The 13,380-nt window shown below is 37.8% G+C and overlaps 1 protein-coding gene across 5 annotated transcripts in view; it reads right to left on the bottom strand.

Moving 5' to 3' along the window:
* LOC124612260 (cAMP-specific 3',5'-cyclic phosphodiesterase 4A-like) overlaps window positions 1-13,380 on the bottom strand; it is a 329,771-nt gene that overhangs the window by 164,930 nt on the left and 151,461 nt on the right. For all 5 annotated transcript variants that reach the window (XM_047140347.1, XM_047140348.1, XM_047140349.1 and 2 more), the window contains 2 exons: window positions 9,177-9,347; window positions 5,054-5,188 (listed from right to left, as the gene is read on the bottom strand). In XM_047140347.1, the coding sequence (XP_046996303.1) occupies window positions 5,054-5,188; window positions 9,177-9,347 (306 nt within the window). The remainder of the gene's footprint in view (window positions 1-5,053; window positions 5,189-9,176; window positions 9,348-13,380) is intronic.

Genomic DNA, 13,380 nt, shown 5'->3' with positions numbered 1-13,380 from the left:
ATTAGCTATGTGCCACAACATTTTCATTCTTTTGAAAATAAAGAGACTATTTCTTTGGTTCAGGTAAAGACCCATGTAATGGACACATTGCATAATTGTTGTTAAGGTGCTTAGATGCTCTTCATATTTCTCTAGGCTGAGAATTTGTTTAGCAAATTTGGGGTTTTCCAACAATCACTTGTTGTAGTGTACTTTGGTGGTGTACACTGCAGTGGTGGAACATGTTTTGGGGTATAGAAGGCTGTGTTTTATTGCCTGGCTGACAAAGTTTACCAAGTATGGGAATGAGTTAGTTCACAACTTTTAGGCATCCCAGCTGTATACTCTTACCAGAAAAAATGGGCTTGGTCTAAACAGACTTTCACATGACCATAAACCATGTCTTTATATTAAGCACTCCTAGTGATAATGAAGTGAAGGTATAAAATATTAATATTAAATTACTAGTAACCACAAATGAAACAGAGAAGGTGACAGTTGTCATTTATTGGTACTAATCACCATGCAATGACATGAAATAACTTAGGAAAACAATGTAAAAGTGAAATTAAGGGTAAAACATTTTCTACATTCCATTCATTAGTGGGTTAAAATAACCATGGTGCAAACTAAAAGTGTCATAAATATGAATACAGAAACTGGAAGGACCCTTGAACTTTGGCTTGAAAATATGTGGTTTATCACTGAACCCTTTCAGTTCTTGTTCAAACCAATTAAAAAAAAGCATGCAACAGTGTATACACACTTCTCTGCATCAAAAAACTGCATGCTCACCACATACAGATCTTTTTTCTGTCTTTTGTTCATTGAACTGATATAATTTTTGCATTGAAAAAATTCTATCACAGCAAAAACAAAATCCTTGATAAAATTAGACATGTTGCACCATGAATGTAAGAATTCAGAGCTTATTAAATAATATAATACATTACATCATAAATTTTACCACCAAATGTAGCCTCATTGGTACACTACAGACTAAAACTATTCATTGGATCTAAACTGTGTTGTCCCACAATGCTACTCATTTATATACTCATACACACATGTTCCATTAATCCTATCACAAGGACAAGGAGTTCAGGGCTGTGGAACAAGTCTGAATGCATATTAAAGGGCAGAAGCAGTGACTGCAGGCTAATTCTGTAACATAACTAACAATCCATTTGAACTAGTGCTAATATACTCCTATTGATAATCAAGTACTTTGAAAATTATACACAACCACTGTGGCTCCTCTAAGGTTACTCAGCTGCTGTTTTGATCTATCACCTCTTTTTCATTGCTATTGATGTTATTGTTGTCAATCCTAAGACTGGTTTGATGTAGTCTCCCTGCTTCTCTATCTTGTGCAAGCATCTTCACCTGTGCATATTTACTGCAGCTTAATTCATTTAACCTGATTACTGTATGCAATCCCATACATTCTTTACCCATCTCTCTGCCATTTCCCTTTGCTACCAAACTGACTTGAAGCCCCAGAGGGTGACCCATTAAGTTTCATTTCATTATTTATCAAATCCTGTCTTCAGCGTTGTTCCGTAACATCACATTTCAAAAACTCATATTCCCTTCTTGTCTATACCATTTATCATGCACATTTCACTTCCATACATCATACTCCAGAAAAATGCTGCCAGAAAATACATCCTAACACTTAAATTTATACTCAATATTAACAAAATTTCACTGTTTCAGAAATGGTTTGCATTTTATAGGAGCTTTATTGTGACCAGCATTTTATTTTGATCACCAACTATCAAAACTCATCTACTACTTTTAGTGTCTCATTTACAAGCCTAATTCCCTTGGCATCATACAACTTAATTTAGTTACATTTTGGTATGCTTTGTTACTTCTGTTGTTGTTTATCCAGAAACCTTTATTCATGATATTGTCCATTCCTATCAACTATTCTTCCAAGACCTTTGCTATCTCCAACAGAACCATTTAACATGATTGCAAGCCTCAAAGTTTGTTTTTCCTCCCTGAATTTACTTTCCCAAATTTCTCATGTTTGGTATAAAATTGAGAATAAACTACAACCCTGTCTCACTTCCTTCTCAACTACTGCCTCTCTTTCATGTCCTTGAACTTGTGTAAAAATAGTTATTTTCAGTGCAAATGGTAGACAACCTTTTGTCTCCAGTATTTTATCCTGGGTAACTGCAATTTCAAAGTGTGTCCAAAAAAACTCTAAATCTTAAAATGTTATACATGTAGGTTTGTCTTTCCTCAATGTCTCTTCTAAGGCAAGTCATAGGGTCAGGACTGCCTTTCGTTTTAATACACTTCTCCAGAGTTCCAGTTAGTAGTCTCCAGGTCATCTTCTATCAATTTTCTACTATTCTGCTCATAGTTCAAGTTAACATTCTGCAATCTTGACTTATTAAACTCATAGTTTGGTAATCATAATGCCCATAGCACTTGCTTTTTTTTTAATATTGCGATTATTACATTCTTCTATTCAGTTTGACGTTGTCTCATCTCTTTCATATTTCTAATATATATATATAAGGCAGAACAGTTTTGTCATGGATAGTTCTCTCAAGAATTTTAATAATTCTGAGGGAATGATGTACCTTAGAGGCTAATGACATTCTTGCTCTAGTTTGAACTACGGAATGAGCACTGAAGTTGAAGTTTACACAATATAAGAATATACAAGCATTTGTAGGTCATGTGAATATGCTACACCCTAATTTTTCATTGTTGAATTTTTTGGAAAATGTGTAGCTTATAATCAAGCGAATATGATATTTCACTGTTCTTAATTTTTTCTTCCGGCTTCCACAATGAAACTAACAATATTCCTGCTACTTTGAATCCCACTATGAACTCAAAATTGTTCCAAGACCTTCTAAGAGTGTAAAGTTCCTGACGTTAATGAGTGATTTTGTAGGAGTTTGGCTTTTCTCTTGAGGAATGATTGCTGATTGTGAGTAGGCTCACATTTATTCTTGACCATGGATAAAACCCTGACTTCATCTTCTGATTCAGCAGTTTTATACATAATTTTCTACAATGAATTTTGACTTTTTACTCCCTTGCTGTAGTTTACAAACCATTTTCTTCTTAACTGTACTTCTAATCCTTCTAAAGTATGCAAATAAACAACAAATAATGAAGTTTTTTTTTGTCCACATGTACCACAAACTTCTGATAAAAGCAAGAGCCAACTACACCAATTGCGTAACATATAGGAAAAAGGAGTGAAAGTTATATAAGGCTCCCATTCCTTTTCTTATGCAAGAAGTAATGTATGACTCTTTTTTAATTATCGAAATTTTTCATACTCCTGAATTATTGGGATGAACATAATTAAATTACTTCTTAAATACAATGCACAATTTTGATTTGTAAACAGGATGTTTACTTTGTAACGAATTAATGGATACAGTTGGGGATGGAGCCAAGAGGCGGAGGAGGAGGAAACAACAGAAGAAACGGCAGAACTAATACTGGGCAATGTAGCATTTAAGTATGCTAAATGGCAGGGGCAGTAATAAGAATGGTGAGGGCAACTTTAACAGTGAAAGGTAATACAAAGTTGAGGAAAACAGATGGTGAAAAAAAAACTTGACAACAAATTGTTGGTTATCATCATATAAGTAAATTCCCAATTCTTTAAAGAAACAAACCTCCCATGTGTACAACAACATCAAACATCTAATTACTTTACAAAGGATTTAATGTGTTAAATATATCTTGTTAAGGCAGTAAGTAAGAAAAAGTTTAGAAAAGATTTGAAATTCGTTGGAAAATAGTAAGTGCTTTCATTATGAAACTGTGGATGAATATAGTATGAGTAATTTGTGCTCCATTTTAAGCAAAAGCAAGTTTTTCATGCACCTCAATTTCTTGACATTATTTCTCCTGAGCTGTTTGTCGTATAATGATGTAATTGATGTAAGTTTGCAGGTACACAATGATGAATGTAGACATTGTCTACAAAGTAGTATTTTTAAGAAACTGAACACCACCCGAACAGGCCACACAGGCCCAATAGTACCAACCGGCCACCATGTCATCCTCAGCCACAGTCATCACTGGATGCGGATACAGAGGGGCATGTGGTCAGCACACCACTCTCCTAGCCATATGTCAGTTTATGAGACCATAGACACTACTTCTCAATCAAGTAGCTACTCAATTTACCTCACAAGGGCCGAGTGCACCCTGCTTGTCAACAGCACTCGACAGACCAGATGGTCACACAGCCAAGTGCTAGCCCACCCCGACAGCACCTAACTTCAGTGATTTGATGGGAACTGGTATTACCACTGCAGCAGGCTGTTTGCATGAGTTAGTAGTATAGTAGTAATAAATTAATGTCATGATTAATGTTGAAGTTTCAGTGCATGTTATTTTCAGCAGAAGCTAGTCTTTCAGGTTTCTAAATGTCTTACGAAATTGAAGCTCCTGAACTACATGCCGTACAGATACAATCAGTTGTATATGTGGATCTGTCTGCAAACTGTTCTCTGAATAGTCAGCAGGTCTGACGAAGTTTTATTGCATGAACAGCATATGTGTAGTAAGTGATAAACTTTTTCCCTTTTATCATCTTGGGTGGGGTCAGTGAGAAGAAATTTTGCAAAAGTTTGAAATTATCTGTAAAGTTTTGTGGAATTCACCAAGTATTCTCATTCTAAAATGCAGGATGAATAAAGTCTTGGTATTTGTGCACAATCAGTTAAGCTGCCTCAAGACGAACACAGTATAAATCCATCATTCTTTTCTTATTGTGTGAAACTTTTGACCTAAGATTATACCTAGTAATGATTAGCCTATGACAGCCTTTTAAATTGTTAGATTTAGTCACTAATCACAGAAAATATTGAAAACCAAATTTTTCTCCCTGGAAGCCCATACATAGGCAACCTTCAACTGATACTGGGTTCCAGGGCAGTCAGTTAGTAATAAAGACTATGAACAAGGAAAATTTACAGAGATATTTGAATAACACTAATCATTTTCTTTGATAATCCATGTCTTGGCTCCATTTTCCTCTGTCCTTTTTTGTCAAAGAATCATATTCATAAGCTGGTACCTTTTGACTCCATTTCCGGCTAACATCCCAAGGTCGGCAAGGATTAGATATATCAGCACATTTAAGTGCTATTTGGAGAATGAAGTGTCGATCTTCCGGTCTACGCATATCCAGCAGGTTCTGATCCAGGTAACGCTGTAAGTGAAGAGTAAAATGAAAAGAAAAATAAATATAATTTAAGTTTGTAACATAAACAGCATCAAATAATACCTAAATCGCTCAGTAATATTGTCTATAAATTGTATGCAACTTTAATATTCCCAATACTTGCAGAAACTTGCTTAAATGTAATGTGCAACATAAAGCAATACACAGAACTGACAAAATATTTTAAATATGAAGGGCACTTATCATACTGACAATTAGTTATTCACATCCAATTTTCTGTAATATTTGACTGACAAGATGCATTAAATCATCTATACTTCCTTCTGTATGGAGGTAATTTACCTGGAAATGAAAATATCTTGACAATTTTGTTTCAGAAGCAAAAATATAATGTGATACTGATGTTATGAACTTAAGTTTATTAGTAGGTGAACATTGTCTAAAAATTCATGCCAACACACATAAATGTCTTCGTAACCGAAATACAGTAGCAGCACTGTAAAGCTACATAATAATTGTCATTATTGCCCAATATGCAAATACTTTATTTCACTTTGGTTGTATGAAAGCACTTGTATAAGACTGAAATAAATGTAATAGCTGTAATCATCTCTCTCTCTCTCTCTCTCTCTCTCTCTCTCTCTCTCTCTCTCTCTCTCTCTCTCCCCCCCCCCCCCCCCCCCCCAATCCGAACAGGCCTCCGAAGGACCAACAGTACCGATCGACCGCCATGTCGCCCACAGCTGACAGGCATCACTGGATGAGGATATGGAGGAGCATGAGGTCAGCATACCACTCTCTCAGCCACAGTTTTCATTACCAGAACCACTGCTTCTAACTTAAGTAGCTCCTCAATTGGCCTCACAAGGGCTGAGTGCACTTGCCAACAGTTTTCAGCAGATCTGGATGGTCACCCATCCAAGCCTGACAGTGCTTAACTCTGGTGATCTGACAGGAACCAGTGTTACCACTGTGGTATGGTTGTTGACCTCAAATTGTCATCAGTGAAGTAAAACTCAAAAACACAATGTTTCCCAGTGTGTGGGTTCCTTTAATTATGAAATAATTTTTGTGTTAGCATGAAGAAGTGAATCTGAATTAAGAGAATAAATTGACAAGCAGTGTTTATCAGTTACATCACTCATTTTAAGATACAGTATTGTCAATGAAAGTTGTGGGCTCAGTTAAACTTTGGTTTCAGCTAACAGATCATACAAACAAGAAAAATTGGGCTCTATAAAAAATTTGGAATGTATTGTTAGGCACACATGTCAACTTCTGTGGACATGGGCATTATCTCCATTCGCGCCAACCAGAGGTGCAGCTGTGGCACAAGCTGAGTTACTGTGCAGTGACAAATGAATGGTGTCTTCCACCAAGTTTGTGTCCACCACTTCACGTGCTGTTTTCTGTTCCATGCTGTATACTGACTTGTTGGTTTTAGCAACTGATTTTGTGTTAACAAAACTGTTCAAGCCTATGTGATTGAGCACTTAATATGTACAGGTAGTACTGCACTATCTAATATTCCAGCAGTGATAAGCCCTATGTGATCAGTGCCGAGAAGACTGGTTCACAATAATACTGATTACAGGATGGAACCAACTACAGTATCGTGACTGGCCACTTGCTTCACACCATTTTGTTCACATAATCCGGCACTCTTGTTTTCCCAGGTTGAGGTCAGCTTTTGCTATGCCGGAATTACAGTAAATATAACTAAATTTGCATTGAAGCGAACCAGTTCGATCAATGCTATGCTTCCAAAGTTAAGGATATAATCACGGCTCCTCTGGCAGAGAATGCCTCCAAAACATTAAAAACCGAGATGAGTTGCAGTGTCACAGGAAGGCCCTATCAGACATAGGTGACAGAAAACCATCCCAGTACCTGCATCGCCTCCACAGCAAGGTGGAAATCGGAACAGTGCCTGACACGGATCATTACGATCTATCATACAAAATGATCCATGGAACATGAAAGTAACTAATTAGTCTCCTGCACAATGTATGGAGCAACCATATGCCACCACAGGTAAGGACAAATGTCACATTGCAGACAGAGATGTTTCTGGATGCTGTTGTGGAACTGGATGTCAGCATCCAAAGAAGTCATTGCTCTGAACCAACAAGTTAGTGCTGTGGTAATGGCTGGTAGTGGTGCATCCAAGATCCTTCCCATCTCATGCACAGCTTACGATGATCTGTCCACCAAAGTTGAGGCAGTGAGAACACAGACTGACACATTGACAATCTAGGAGCTGTTTCTTGGCTCAGTCTGTTTTAGACACTGGTCTAGCAACTTTTTGCTTCCACAGAAGATTCAGAGAGCAGGCTAAAAAGTGCACTAGCCCCTGCGTCTACGTGTATGCAAACAGTCGTCGGTCGTAGGCACCACCAACTCCCCAACTATGTCCTGGTGCCTACTCAGTACTAACAGGGTATCAGGCCAGGATTATGTAACAGACACAGGATCTGACATTACTATCCTGCACAAAGTGTGACTGTGCTGTTGTTGATTGCCTGCTGTGTTTAGCTTGTCTGCCACAAATAATTCAGCAATTGCGATGATCAGCAAGCAATTATTGGTGCTGATTTCCTAGCTCACTTCTAGCTACTGCCCGATGTAGCAAATGCCCATCTAGGGAATAATAATACTGGGCTTCTAGCCACTTTGTATCGATGTGATGCCAGAACATGTGTCATCAACATCATACAGGTTGTGGACGAGAAGTACAGCCCATTGCTGCATAAATTCCCAATATTAATGAGACCTCCATGTGCATCACAGCAAGTTTTACATGATACTGTCCACCACATAAAAACCACAGATGGACTGCCTGAGTCTTGCTGGCCAAGAAGATTGGCTTCATGATACCTCACCATTGCTAAAGCAGAATTTGAGGCAATGTTGTCAGAAGGCATCATCCAACCTTCCAGTAGCTCATAGGCACCTTGCATTTAGAACCCAAAGAGGGAGGAGCATGGTGTCCAAGTGGTGATTACAGAGAAAAAGATGTTAAGAAAGCTAAAATTGTAGGGCTGTTACACTGTGTAGAATGGTGGAAGGTACATAGTTACACTCAACAATTTGATGTGTGCACGCACGCACGCACGCGCGCACACACACACACACACACACACACACACACACACACACACACACACACACACTAATTATCTTTATGTCCTGTTAATTGAAAGTAGTTATTGGAGCAGATTGAAGCAACTGTTTGCGAGACTGGAGAGGAGATAATTGTGGCTGGAAATGGCAGGTAGGCTATTTTTTGAGAAGGGAGAGGTTGGAGACATTTGCCTTCCTTTTCAATGGAACTTACGAAATGTTAGTTAAATAGTGGTAGCAACCACAAAACAATGAGGTTAGAGCATTAAAGAGAGAGAAAAATTGCAAAAAGTACCCAAAAAATTAGGGTTAGTGGTATAGGAAATGTATTACTGAAGCACTCTCTCTCAATTTCCAGTACTGCTCTGCATTCATGGAAAAACAAAATGTGCTGTTTACTTGTGACAACATTACAAATTGGAAGAAAAATCAGTGCAAACAACATAACTGCATATTTCTGTTAATCTGGTACAATCTCTGCAGAAAACTCTATCTATCTATCTATCTATCTATCTATCTCTCTCTCTCTCTCTCTCTCTCTCTCTATTTACCTTTAGCTTTTGTTTTTCACTTACACAAGAAGATCAGTTCTAATGTAGTGATAATCCTGTGGAAAATGTTGTCTGGGGCAGCTGAAACATGACTGGGCAGGTTGGCATTATGTAGCGATACACTGTAGATTTTGAGTTATTTTTCATTTTAAAAAATTTTGCTGTCCCTAGCAGTATTCCATTTCAATTGCTGCTGTAAGTCCCTTGGCTTCAATAGACATACGAACACTTGTATCAACAAAAGCCAAAATTACTATTGTGATTGCTGAAAACAAATCTAGAGTTAACATTAGTGTTTCATGGGCACTGCTGACATTATAAGTAGGTTGATTGTCTCATACCTTGAAACGTGTTAGGAACTCTTGCTGTCTAGTGATATCAGTGGCAAGAATAAGTGAGCTGATCTGCCTCTCAAGCTCAGGTCTTGCGTCACCAAGTTGTTCAGCAACATTGCTTTCCAATAGACACCCAATTGCAGAGCGCCAATGGTGGTTTTCCAGAACAGAAGTGTTCTGAAACATTACAGTATTGCTATTATATCACAAAAGAAAGAGACAGGGGTTTATTCCATATAAAGTACTAATGGACTCATTGCCAAGTTGTTTTCCTGTTTTGGTAAGTAAGTGCTTTCATAATTTGGATGTTCTCAATATTTTACAGGCAGTCTCTCATGTTCTCCAATGCTAGGTTTACTGAGACGAAAAAAAATTACCAAATTCTGAAGATCACAAAATTAAAATACATCACAAAGTCCACCGTAATTGCAAAAAACAAAAAGAAAACTCAAATTATAAATTCCTGATATTGTTGGTTGGAGAGCAAACAACTGATTCAATATAAAGAAGTCTTTTGATACAAAATTTTTTATTGCCTTGACTGTGTGTATGTACACTGGATGACTAGTTCCATACCATATGTAGCTAGCAGCCATCCCAGATGTTTGGTTGCACTTCCTGATGCACCATATTTATATGCCTCTGTCTTTCCATGAAGACACAGCTATATTTTCTAATGTTCTGCTCTCTTTGTTATTATGAGTCTGATACAATGGCATTAATACATACATGTGGTTTACCACACAGCATGATTTCGTAACCTGTTCTCTGTATATTTGAAATGGCAGCTTAGTCCTGTCAAAACTAGTAAGCTAGTGTACATTCATATGTTTGAGGCAATAAAAAACTTCATATCCGAAGATTTCTTTACATTGAAAATCTCAAATCTTCAAAAATTTAAAGTAAATTAACAAGTTTCAAGGAGCTTTTGTCTTAAAGTCACCTTCTTCAATTTTATTTCAGTTCAGTTCTATTTTTGGAAGTCCTATAAGTGAATGCTTAAGTTAAAAGAGTTAAAATTGTCATGCATTAATTGCAATGACAAAAATCCAGGTACCCATTTTATTGGTACATGGCTAAGCCAGGGCATGTTCCCAGAGGCAGGTTTCATCTCTAAAGTCTTCCAGAGGAAAAAAAAAAAAATATATTTTCAGTATCTCATACAGTTATTGACCAAATTTAAAATTTTTAAATGCTATCCTACTCATCAAGAAAATCCTATAGGTAGAGCAACCACAGCTATGAGTAGACATCTTACTAATAAACCGCTTCAGCTGTATTTAGTCCCTTATTATTGGAGCACTATCAGTCTCGTGGCACTAAATGCCAGATCTTCAGGTGAATATATAATGTTGTATACCAGAACATGGCTGCCACGACCCCTGTTCATGATTTCCACATAGATCGGAGATGCGGGACCCATCCCACTATACTGGAATCCAGTTGTTTTATTCTATGACATGCTGCCTTTTAGTCATGTTATGTTCTGACAGACAATGAATGTTGGGTACAAAGTTCTGAGCTTTTGTGCTCTAATGTTTTAGTTATACATTAAACTGAAGATGTGGCTTTTAGTGCCACCAAAACAGTAGTGATCCAGTAGTAAAGGACTAAATAAAGCTGAGGCAGTTTATTAATAACCAAGATGACTACTCATCAAGAGCTTATGGTAATTTATGTTAAAGGTTTAACACAATAATTAACGCATTGCAGTTAAAAACTGTGTACATTGAGACAGCCTACCACACAAATTACCTGGACCATATTTATCAGAACACACATTACCTGGACCATATTTATGCAATATTTAAGAATGAGAGGACTTGGCACCTTCCAACACATTTTTCACGTAATTTCAAACTTTTTGTAATGTTTCCTGCTGATAACACCAACAAAATGGTGAAAGAGAAGAAGTCTACCGCTTAATTACATCTTCACTGTTCATGGAGTAAAACTGCAACATTGGCGTGACGTTTTAAATCCTCACTTCCTTACTACTAATTCTATTCCCAATACAATTTGCAGATAGTATCCACATAGACCACTGAATGTACCAGAAGAATATTATATAACTGTATGATGCATGGTTCAGAAGCTTGGAAGCTACATTTTTCAAAGAATTGGGGTGGGTATATACTAGTTATCAGTAAGCTATCATTTGCTTCATTTTAATATGGGTTAACTTGAAGAAATAAACCACAGCAAGATAATGTCAAGAAAACTGCATAAGTGGGAAGCAAACATTTCAAATAAAGTCCTACATTACTGTGATTTGAAATATCAATATAGCAGAAAACAATGCCATGTCAAAATTACAATCAAATCCAAATCCAAAGGCAAGGTCATCAATGAAGCACAACATTTAGAACTGAAAGCACATTCACTACTGACACCAACATCCAGACCAAGACTGATCTCCTGGGAGGAGGGTGCAGCTATTTATACACACACTGAATATTCCAAACTGCTGGTATTTATACAAACATTGATATTTAAGAATATACAAATGTAAGATATTTCAAGGAAATACCAGATATGATAAATACTAAATAACATATTAACTGCTAGTGGTCAGGATTGAACTGGTGCCCTCACCATGCAACCAGCATCACTAAACATTCCACCACACTGCATTTAGCACAGTTGAGGGCTGTTGCTCCCTCTCCTGGAGAAAACAGTGACCTGATGTTTCAGAAGTTCTCACTGTGGCAGACCACACCACCCTGATACAGTTCTCGTCAAAATTTCCTCTGCTTGACTGTGTTGGCGGGTCCTCAGTTTCAGGCTTGGTTATTACATCCTCTTCACTCTGATGACCACAGAAGCAACTGTGGTATACACTTCTGTCACTGGGGTTCCTTACAGTGGCTCACAAAGTGAATAAAAAATTGGCAGAGACCTGGCCAATGATACCTGTGTCTTTATTCTGTCTGGAGACTCCATGAATCCCATGAACCAGATGTCAGACCATGGAAATACTTTAGGTTGCTGGCAAAAGGTAAACTAGGATCATGGAGTAACCATTTCCGCTCACAGGATCATAGTTTTTCTTATACAATGCTCTATTCCTTGAAAGACAATTGACATGTTTTTGGTTGTGCCCACTTTTATGTATCACTGTGGCATCATATTCCTGAAACCTCAGAACCCATCTTGCCAGGTGACCCACTGGATCCTTCAGGTGAGTCAATCAGCATACAGAATGGTACTCCACCACAATAGTGTATGATTTTGACAAATAAATATGGCCTGATCTTCTTGATAGCCCAAACAACAGCAAGGCACTCTTTCTTAGTTATAGGATAGTTTTCCTCGAAGTTTTAGAGTACTGTGGAAGCATAAGCTCTCACCTTTTCAGCACATTCCTGAATTTGTACTAGCACTGCCCCTATCTCCAAAACTGCTAGCATCAGTGTGGAGTTGTCTTGGCATTCTCATCATACAATGCAACGACCACGACTAGGAAAGATCTGTCTTGCCCCACATTCCATGAAAATGTGCAGTTTCCCTGTGGTAGCTCTTGCAAGGGATGTGCCTTGGTGCACAAGACTTTCATGAATCACTGGCAGATCGAGCACATCCCAAGAAAACTTCTCACATCACGAATATGCTGAGATGGTGGAAAATCTAAAATTACTCTTATTTTCCTTTAGATTGGGGGAGACTCCATCACTGTTCACTAGATGTCCCCAGATTTTTATTTCTTGAGTGGTGAAGAGGCACTTTTAGCACTTCTCAGATTCAGTCACAGGCTTAGATGTTCTACAAATGTCATTGGGGGGGGGGGGGGGGGGGGGGGGGACAGAGTTATCCAGATGGTAGAGGCATGTTGTCCATTCATTCAAGGTGTCAAAGTTGGCTGCCCATCGGACTTTCAAGGTAGCTCAAGTATTTCTCAGTCTAAACTACATAACTCATACAAGTCATCAAGTCAGTATTTTCCCAGTCATCCTCATCAAATTTAATTTGTTAGTAGCCTGACTGCTTGTCCATAGTTCAGATATACTTTGCTCTCTCAAGTGGTCTAAGGTGTCATCAATAAGCAGTGATGGATAGACATCTTTCTTCATGATTTTGTTCAGTCATCAGTAGTCAGTGCAAACACATATGCCATTTTTCTTCTTCACGAAGACCACAGAAGAGGACCAAGCACTCTCTGAAGGTTCAGTGACATCATCTTGAAGCATCTTCTCCATTTCCTCCTGATTAA

Source organism: Schistocerca americana, chromosome 4 (genome assembly GCF_021461395.2).
Source record: "Schistocerca americana isolate TAMUIC-IGC-003095 chromosome 4, iqSchAmer2.1, whole genome shotgun sequence".
Taxonomy (NCBI): Eukaryota; Metazoa; Arthropoda; class Insecta; order Orthoptera; family Acrididae; genus Schistocerca; species Schistocerca americana.
Note: the sequence above shows the minus strand (reverse complement) of the source record. Positions and strands in the feature narration are given on the sequence as shown.